Genomic DNA, 10,135 nt, shown 5'->3' on the forward strand with positions numbered 1-10,135 from the left:
ATATTTTAGGCAGGTATAACTCAGGCTTCACCAGCATGTAACCTATGTTGAACATAGTTCACACAAACAAATTGTACAAACAAATCTGTGCAACAGAACTCTCACCTAAGAGCCTTCATGTTTTCACAACCTTTATGTGTCTTAATGTAGAAAAAGGAAATTATGCAAAGCACATAAGCTATCAGATGCAACATTTTAGCACTGTTAAATAACTATTTGACAAGCTAAAAGATTTTTTTTTCCCCACTATGGTATCATTACCATGTTCTCTGGATCTTCAAACAGAATTGCATAGAAGTCATCCAGTTAATGTCACAGACAATGTAGAAGCCTTATCTAGCTTAAGGAAAGTTTTAAAAAGAAACATCAGAGTTGATAGAAACTTATGAGACAGCTCTATGCTTCCCTGAAAGAAAGGCCATGCTTCTTAATTTTGATTTAAAGGTTAGAGAACAGAGTCTTAGTATCACAGGTGCACTGGGAATAACTAACACTATTCTTACTTGATTACAGACAACCAGAAGCGTTAGACAAAATGTCACCCTTGTTTGGCTCAAGAATGTCTTATCAAGAATCCTGGATAACCGGAACGTGAATTTTGATGAAACAAAATGCATTTCATTTACAACTGCCTTTCACTCTACTGAGCAGAAATCCATGTCAAAGCAAATACTAACCAAGACAGTAAATACTCATTTGAAATCAGTTCTTGCCTTAAAAATTTTAAATGCTTATTACTTTCATCAGTCACACTGCAACTTGTGTAATAGCTCTATAGACAATACTGTGGACAGTAAGCCACACAATGGGTATGCTATCAGTATTTGAATACAACCTGTATCAAAAATTAAGGCAAGGACTGCAGGAGAAAGCAGCATCAGTGCCTTAATGAGGAAATCAACCTACTGCAGACAGATTCCTTAGAAATGCCTCTACCTCGTATTCCCATCCTTCTCTGCCCTCTCCCTGTATCTGGTAAAAGACCAAAAAACACTGTCAGAGATTTAACTCAATATACAGTCTCAGAGGAACGCTTCAACTGAAGGAGACAGAAGTGACTTACTGTCCCAGGTTCAACATGGTGGAACCGGATGCTCTTCTGTCGTTTGGCTTTCTTCTTCCCAGAGAGCTGTGGTTTTCCCAAGTTTCCGGGAAGGAGGACATGCCTCTCCGGAATGAGCTCATAAAAGGGGGTGTGTTAGAAGATTCGACTCCATCTTGTTTCCCCCTCTGCTCTATCTACTGTCCTCTCTATCTTGTCCGTGCTGCGGCTCTCTCAGATATGCCGCGCAGGACTCTTGAATCTTACGCCCTCAGACTGGAGACCTTCATCAAGGAGAGGAAGGCACGTCCAAGACCTGCTATTTCCCTGAAGCAGTAAAAGACTCCTTCTGCAGAATGGGTAGAACCCTCTCCGTTTTCTGCCGATTCCTGGCAGGGGTGGTCTAATGAACTGTCTTGCCCTGATGGATGGACCCAGCGGTACCCCTTATCCCTGCAGCGGATGCAGCAGGCCCCTACGCGCAGCGGAATTTGAAGATATTCCCTTAAGACGCGACCTGGCTGGCCCGCGGCGCAGATGTGTGTGTGTCGGGGAGAATCTGGAAGAAGCATTCCTTGGCAAAGAAATGAAGTTCCCTACAGCCACTCCAGAGGAGAAAAGGACTATGTTTTAATTGCATGAAAGGTTTGCTTCAGGAGAAAGTTCCTTATCAAGAGCATTTTCGTCAGGTGAATGGACCAGTGAACGGACTTTTTCCTCCCCCCACCCCGGTGTGGTGAGCCATCGTGGGGTGGAGTGTGTAAGCGGAGGATCGTTCCGATCGGGAGATATTATATGTAACTGTACACTTTTATCTATTCTCCCTTTTATCTCTTTCTCTCCCTCTTCCAGGCCGGTTTAACTTCCAGGGCGTCTGCACCATTAAACTTCCCTGCTTTTATCTCTCACACATGTAGTCTGTGTGTTATGATTTCCTTAGCCCGACTGAAGCCGTTAACGAGCATCAAAAGTTTTCTGTGTGAGCTTTGGCTGGCTTTTGCCAGCTGACACACTATTTTCGTCGCGTTCCTTTCGGTGGGAAACGGCCCCCCTTTTCAAACTGCAACACTTACAGCCACATTTTTGCATCTACAATTCCAGTTGAGATTAGCAAGTATACTCTCATTTTACTCTGAAATCTTGTTTGACTCTTGGATAATGCAGGATGCCAGCTAAAAGAGAATTAGCTTAGAATAAGACTCAACGGAAAGAACTGTGCAGCACTGCTATTTCAGTGAGCTTTAGATCACAGCATCATAAAAATGCTGGTTGGAAGAGAGGTCTGGAGGTCTGTAATCTGGCTCCCTGCCCAAAGCAGGACTGTCACCAACCCTAGATCAGGTCAGCCATGATTTTGCCTGTCAAAGTTTGGAAAAAATCTGTCATCTATCTGGGTCACCTGTTCCCGTGCTACACCACTGTTTGAAATGCAAAAAGGTTTTCCTAATGTCCTGTCCAAAAACTACAAAATGTGGCTGTTGCCCCTTGTTATATGATCTAACATTACCACAGAAGAATTTGGCTCCACTAGCTTTGTAGCTACCCTTCAGGTATTTTTAGGCTGTCATTAGACCACTCCCCAGTCTCTTCTATCACACTGAACAAGCCCAGCTCAGTCAGCCTGTCCTTGCTGGCCCCTGACCCCTCCACATCCCTGGCCATCCCAGTAGCTCTCTACTGGGCACTCTGAAGTACGTCCACATGCAGAACAGGGTGCAGTATTCCAGGTGTGGCCTCACCAATGCCAAGAGAAAGGAATAATGGCTCCTTCAGTGTGCTGGCTATGCTCCTCCCAACACAGGCCAGTTTCCCACACTGAGACGACTCTGCATTTACAGCTCTTACTCAACACCCACCAAGGTGCCATCTCCTTTTCAGCAGGGCTGTTGCTCAGCCTGTCGCCTTCCAAACCACACAAATGCATGGCGTTATTCCACCCCAGATGCAGGATCTTGTATTTTTCTGAGTTTCCAAGGGTTTTGCTGAATTTCCAAGGGTTTTGCCCAGTCATGATTCTCAAAGTCCCCCTGCACTGAAGTTCTGCCATTCACCTTGTCAGTCAGTGCCCTTAATTAAAAGCCTCTTCAGCATATCTGCAGCTGATTTTTTATGCCATAACTCTGGTCACAGATGAAAATGTTAAAGAATACCAGCCCCAGTGTTGATCATTCTTGTTACCAGCCAACAAACCATTGATTACATCCCCTTGAGTCTGGCAGTTTGGCCAATCTCAGCCCACCTAACCGGCCACCCTTCCAGACCACACTTCCTCAGCTTTCAAACCAGACTGTTTAGATGCTTGGTACTTCCTCAAAGGTCATGAGTCTAAATCAGGATGGGGACATGTTCATAGGACAATGGATAGAACTTATATCGATAGCATCTCTTCTGTATCAATCATACTAGTTAAAATCTTCAGCTTGCGGAGCTGTCTAGCTGCTGGTTTTGCAAATGTTAATATTCTTTTAAGACAGGAAGTTAACTATTATCTTTGATACAGAAAAATGGCAAAATTCCTTCCGCATGTTCACAATTTTGACTCTCCAAACAGCACTGAAAGGCCCTATGCACCAAACGAAGCTTTATCCAGGCAATCACTTTTTGTATAATCAGAAATCCTCTTCCTACCAATTTTTCTGTTCCTTTTGCTAAATATGTCTGCTCTGTGATGTTAAACACAGAGGCAGCAGTGATGTTGAGGTGATTCATACTGAGTTTGTGCGGACTTTTAAACTGCTATGAATTGTCTATGGTTTTAAGGGAAACTGATCAGTGCAGTTTTATATGGGCTGACAGAGCACTCTTCATGTTACCTAGAATCTTTCCATTCCCTAAATGTAAACATCTCTCGGCCATAGTTACAATGCATATGAATACTAGAAGAGATACTTTTAGATCTTTCATGATTTCAGATTCATGTTTATTGGGCTGCACCAGTCTTCTAATGCAGGTACTCTCCCCACAGGGATGTGACAGGGCACAATTCTTACACCATCTCCCTCTCCACAACCTCATGTCAAAGAAATTAATTTCTAAGGTGTCTACTAGAAATACCAAATTTTATTTCAGTTGTTAAAACAGCTCTGCAAGAAACACAAACACGGAGAAGGTTGTGATAAGCCTGAAATGTTCCAAGAAATCAGTTAGGCCAGGGATGGATCTGCGAAACATCCACAGAATTGTCTCATTAGGACTGGTAACACAGACTGCAATGAACAAACACTCTGACATCTTCACAAAATGGTGGGGTCTTCCACTGCAGTTTGCACTGATGCCAAAGCAAGTTTTCTATGATATGTATTAACTGATCAATGCTTATTTAAAAAAATTCAGTGACCATTTTTCCATTACAGTAAACATTTCCTTTAGTTTATGCCTGTCTTGGGCTATCAAAATTATTAGAAAGGCAAAGGAACAGGCAATAGGCCAAGGAACAGGCAGAAAGGTATCCACTTTTTTTCCAATGACAAATACTACTACCAAAATTATGAGAACTACTGAGCACTTAGAACAAAGTTCCACCCACACTTACCTGGGTGAGTGGCTCAGGAGGAGGTGGTGGTGGTGGAAGGTCTAAATTAGGGTCTGGAGGTGGAGGAGGCAAGTCATCCCCAAACTGCCCAGTAATGGTAACATAGGGACTTGCTTTACAATAAATGTCACCATCCAAGCCTTTTGAAGGCTGAGTGACTGTACTTTGGGGGTTGCCAGAAGTTTTCTGGGCTTGTAACGTTCTCTGTTCAACATCATTTATGTCTGCTACAAGATCAGCCATCAAAGCATCCAGGTCTTTGTCCTCCAGGGCACTTAGGGATTCTGTAAAGAAAACCACAAAATGTGTAAGAGTTAGTGCAATGCAAAACACTCTGCTTACAGTTTAGTGGAGATTAAACTGCAGAAAGCATGGTTACTGTAAGATATAAGGGTTATGGGAAAGTAAACAACATTTTAAATGGGTTCAATAAACAAATGTGTTTTAGAAATAGCCGTTAACCTGGCCATACTGAAGTTCAGTGCACAAGGAACTCTATGAATACAAATTAAACAGGACAGGAAGCTTCACTTTCAGTGATACAGTTTCTGGGCACATGGTTAGTGATATGGATGCAAGAAATTCCATTAACTTCCATTAGGCTATTTACTTCTCTTAAGTACATACATAAATGCTTAACAAGTTTTGGTATAGCACCCAAGAAACCATGTAAATGAGGCCTACAACAATAATCTCTTAATGTGTTACTACTAGTCTACAACTCTAAAATTAACATGAAGCAGAATCAGAGAGGTCTGAGACACAGGAAATAGCATGGTATTGTCAGTAACTGTGTCATCAACATCTGTGACGTACCACATGCAACAGGCAGGATTTGGAGGACCCATTAAGCGAAGAACAAAAAGCATCTTATCAACTAGATAGAAATATTGTAACTTTTGCTTTCTGTCTTCTACTCTGTCCTATACTGGAAAATCCTAGTCTGGAACTTTATATGCAATTACATCTTCTGTTGTTTGAACTAGTTGTGGTACAAGAGAACCTATTTGTAATTCTAATTGTAGAACCTAATTGTAGAACAATTCAGCTTTCTAGAAGAGAAGGGTTCTTTAAGAAGCACCATACTCAGTGGTTTAAATTTCTTTGAATTTTGAAAAAAAAAATTAAATCACAAATTGGGAAAGCTTTAAGTGGCATTTTGGAAAAGGGATGGAGAGCGCTGAACTAGATACTCAAAAATGCTAATATAGTCCAACAAAGAACAGAGCGTTCATCAAACTAAGCATGAACGTGACAGTAGACTATCTCAGTTTACTCTGCTTTACCTGTTATGCTAACAGCGTATTTTCATAAGCTTTCCCACTGAAAAGACAAGGTGGCTTATGATCCTCTCTATTTACATACTTCTACCCACTTTTCAGGTAGAGGCATCAGGTAGCTTTATAGTGAACAGACTTTGGGACAAAAAACATAGCTTAAAACCAACTCAGGCAAATGCAAAAAACCACCCCCCAGTAAAAAAAAAAACAACCTGCAAAAAAAAACCCAAAGGGAGGGTGCTTTTTTGAAATTCAAATGAATTCCCTCATTTGTTTCCTCACACAGCCTCAACAAGCAGCTGTACACGCGAAATTGGCAGTGTGAACCAGAATGAGAATACACAAAGCACAAGCAGTTGAAGCCAATACTCCCACTCAACAAAAATGTTTATGTAGCTCTGACCTCACACTAAGGAATTTCATCTTCTATTAAGTTAAATCTCTACATAAAAAAGGTTTCAATTTAAAAAGTTATTTGGGTAACTTGTAATTTTTGTTTTTAACTACACTCAGACATTTTAAAAAGTACTCAGAAGACTGAGCAGTGTCCCTTTAAAAAAACTGGCCCCTTTTAAGGTTCCTAAATTGAGACACACAAATATACCTCTCCCTCCAGCAGAACAGTTTTTATGTTTTGGGTTGGGTTTTGGTGGTTTTTTTTTTTTTTAATCAGGGATGTTTGAAGTTCTTCTTCTCATTTGCTCCTGTGAGGTATTTTAAAGAAGCATAAAAAGCACGAAAGAGTCCATTCAGCTACTTACCATTTAAATCTTTAAAACCAACTGCAAAGTTAAATTCGTTGTTGGACACTTTGGGGGATGGAGGTCGTACAGTCTCCACTCCTAAACTCTGTTAATGTAGAAAAAGAAACAGGTATCTGATGACATAATTACTCTTATAGACATTAACATTTGTAAATTAACTATCTGCATTTGTCTAATGGCATTGATTCTTCTCAAAGGAACAGAATGACACTCCCTAGTTTTTGGGATTAAGCCCAGACTGGTAAACTACTAGAAGCAGCACTGCCTCACAATCACACCAAGGGTTTGTTTGAATACTTCTCAATACAATGCTGACACAGGCCAACTACAACTCTTCTCAGGCAACACCCAGGTTTTGAAGGTGAGTGGGAGGAGGGTGTTGGAAGAGTTCAGCTGTGTGCACATCTGAGCTATGCAGTGCCATTTGCTCCAGAGTGCTTTGTTTACTGGTATAAAAGTAACCTAGCTGTTGCTCTCTCTTGCTGTTTGCAAAATAAAACCCAAACACAACAAACAACAAAGCATGCTACTATTTGCAATGTAAACTGTGAATCTGCAGAGTTAAACGGAGAATTCCTAGTTTGTGGCTTGTTTAGGAAGCAGACAGGAAATCAGTGCCCCAAGTTAGGAAAAGTGCAGACAGTGGAGATAAAAAGAGGTAAGTTCTCCCTTCCACAGTGAGGAAGGTGAAAGCTCTAATACGTAAACATGGTAGGCAAGACTGGAAGAAATGTCAAGGTTCTGTCTGGACCATGCACCTGTCCTAAGACAGGTCAGTTATACCTGGGTCATACCTGAAGAAAGTATACCTAACCTGACTCTAAACGCTTCCTATTAGATAAATTCCATCATCACCTCTGGCAATCTGTTCCGCTGCTTCACTATTGAGATCACTATCACTAAACACACTGAATTTCCTTTGCTGCAGCTGAAGACCACTCCCTGTTGTCCTACTCTCTGTGGACATGAGGAACCAAGTATTTCTGCTCTGAGGCTGCCTTTGATGTATATTAAGATTGTTATCAGTGTCCTCTTCTCTAGACTAAATAACCTCATGCAATCTTTTCTTATAGGTCATGTTTCTTTTCTTTCTCATCATTCCAATTGCTTTCCTCTGGATTTTCTCCAGTTGACTCTCCTTCTCCTTAAAAGGCTGTGCTAACACTGGACACAGTTTCCCTGTTGAGGTCTTACCAATGCTGCGCAGAATGGAAGGATTACTTTAGATACCCTACAAGCTATACCCTTGTTCATACATCCTTGTGAGATGTTTGTCTACTGGTGCTCATACTCAATTTGTACCGGGGCATTTACATTTCTTAGAGTTGCCTGAAAATGACAGGCTTTTCCCATGAAAATTAACGCAAATATTTTTCTTGGCAGCTCTCTTCATGTATTTCCCTCTCAGGACATGTTGGTTTCTTCTTCTATACAGAGCTGGAAACCAAAGCAGTGATAACTTTAAACACTGTTTCTGAATTCATACTCACTCATAAAAATAGACATGGTATTAATAGAAGAAGAGGTAGAAATTAAACACATAAGGTAGTTTTACAGTGCCCTAGGGAAAAAAAAAAGGGAGGGCACAAAAGGTATTGATGAAACAGACTGTAAGAACATAAAGGAAATAACTTCATTACTAATCTAACAAGAAGTCATAACATCTCATAATGGACATAAAAGTGCAGAAGAAAATTAAAGTACATGCAAAGGGAAACTGAAAGCAATTGAAATGCTACGAAAAAGTTTAAAATTAAGTACACAGAAATAGCAGAAAAGCCCAATTGTGATTTGTATTTGTTTTTCAGTGTTGTTTTTCAATGTGAAGGCATCTCTGTGTGCTTCTGTCATTTTCACTTACTTTAGGAACAGACAGGTTAGTGAAAAGGGTGAGAAAACTATCTACGGTCTCATTTTGGAAATAAAGAGTCTAAAGGAATTAACAGATGTAGGTCTGTTAACTGAAAGTCTTCAGGCTTTCAGATATGCCTATTTCCTTGCCCTATACAATGCTGAGGTAAGAGGTGATGTCAGCACTTTAAAGAGGAGTCATCGTCAGTCTCAATTTTAGGAACACATGTCCCATCCCACCCACTGCACGATGAGTGGAGAGAGAACAGGCTCACTCTCTCACTCTCTTCCCATCACCTGCACTTGTGACAGTGCTGTGTCCAATCTGAGGAGGTAAAATTTATCACAAGCAGTGATTTGTTAATTTTCGAGGCATAATAATGAAATTAAATTACCCTAACCCCTCCTCACCTCTTTCTATATATATGTCTAAATATGCATGGTTATAAAAAGCCCTTAAAAAGAAGAAAGGCTACCAAGGGGCAAAGTCTTGGGATTCAACAGTTGAGAACGTAGCGTGAAATCTAGGCTTTCACACAGTTTAAGAACAATTCTTATTCTGTGGCTCAGAATTACTGGTATTTAATTTGGCACACACTGGGTTTCAGCAAGAGGAAAGACCCCTCAGAACAGAGGCTGTAAGCAACCAAACTCACACATAATTTAAGATTATAATTTGAGCGTTTTCATGCATGCACTTATTAAAATACAACAAATGTGTTGACTTTGCGGTTTTTTTTTTTTTTTAAGAAATAAAATCTCTTCCTTCATCAGGTTTTGGAGGAAATATTTCATGACATGTTTAGAAAGAGGCTAACTGTGTTTTACAGTTTCCTCTCAAGAGCATATTCTGCACTGGCAATAATGTCTCTGTAAAGTCTTGACAGCCACCCTAGCTGTAACTTAGTATTTTGCCATATCTAAAGATTACTCTTATCCATATATTCAAAATGTTGCTTTCACTTCCGAGGTTTACACTTGACACAAAGATTTCATCCCATTTACCTATGTATGAAAAGCACTCATACCTGAAAATTCTGACTCAAACTCTTCCTGTTTTGACACAATCTTTCAATTTCTTGGGACAGAGCCCAGAGGAATTTAAATGGCTTATTCGGTTTTTTGCAGAAAGCATCTTTCATAAGTAGTTCGCTCTCTTTAACAGTCCAGGCTGCACTGATATTATCTTATTCTTCAGGCCACTCGTTTTAAATGTCAAGCAGAGAAATTTAGTTGAAGGTTTTTCAGAATAATGTATCTATTTATTCAAAGTGAAGGTACATGAAAAATGTAGAAAAGCTGACTCTTTTCTCTAACACATAATAGCTACTTTTCTAATCTTGATGACAAAAAAGAATTATTTACCTGGGTCAGCATGTCCATCTCCCCAAGTAAATTGCTGAACATTTCATCTATATCATCACATGTTTGCTCCATCTAAAACAAAAAACATCCACAGACAAGGAATCATCACAAGTTCATTTCAAAGCCAGCAATGGTCAAAACTAGAGAATATGCAATGTTATTTTATACTGTGTTCCAAGTACCTTTAAAACAACTGTTCAGGACTTGCAAAAACTTCCATCCATAGTTTAGAAACAACTACTAACAGATCAGAACCTCAATCCTGTACATCCTTTAAACACACACTTGGGCTCTGCACTCC

General features: G+C 40.2%; 1 protein-coding gene across 1 annotated transcript in view; it reads right to left on the reverse strand.

Annotated features, from left to right (window-relative positions):
- LOC104499229 (amyloid beta A4 precursor protein-binding family B member 1-interacting protein-like) overlaps positions 1–9,906 on the reverse strand; it is a gene marked incomplete at its 3' end in the record, with an annotated part of 27,370 nt that extends 17,464 nt beyond the window's left edge. The window contains exons 1-3 of the mRNA XM_010142709.1: positions 9,835–9,906; positions 6,616–6,703; positions 4,575–4,858 (exon numbers count right to left, since the gene is read on the reverse strand). Coding sequence (XP_010141011.1) covers positions 4,575–4,858; positions 6,616–6,703; positions 9,835–9,906 — 444 coding nt within the window. The remainder of the gene's footprint in view (positions 1–4,574; positions 4,859–6,615; positions 6,704–9,834) is intronic.
- Between the last annotated feature and the right edge of the window lie 229 nt (positions 9,907–10,135).

The sequence above is a fragment of the Buceros rhinoceros genome, unplaced genomic scaffold (genome assembly GCF_000710305.1).
Source record: "Buceros rhinoceros silvestris isolate BGI_N320 unplaced genomic scaffold, ASM71030v1 scaffold6649, whole genome shotgun sequence".
Lineage (NCBI taxonomy): Eukaryota > Metazoa > Chordata > Aves > Bucerotiformes > Bucerotidae > Buceros > Buceros rhinoceros.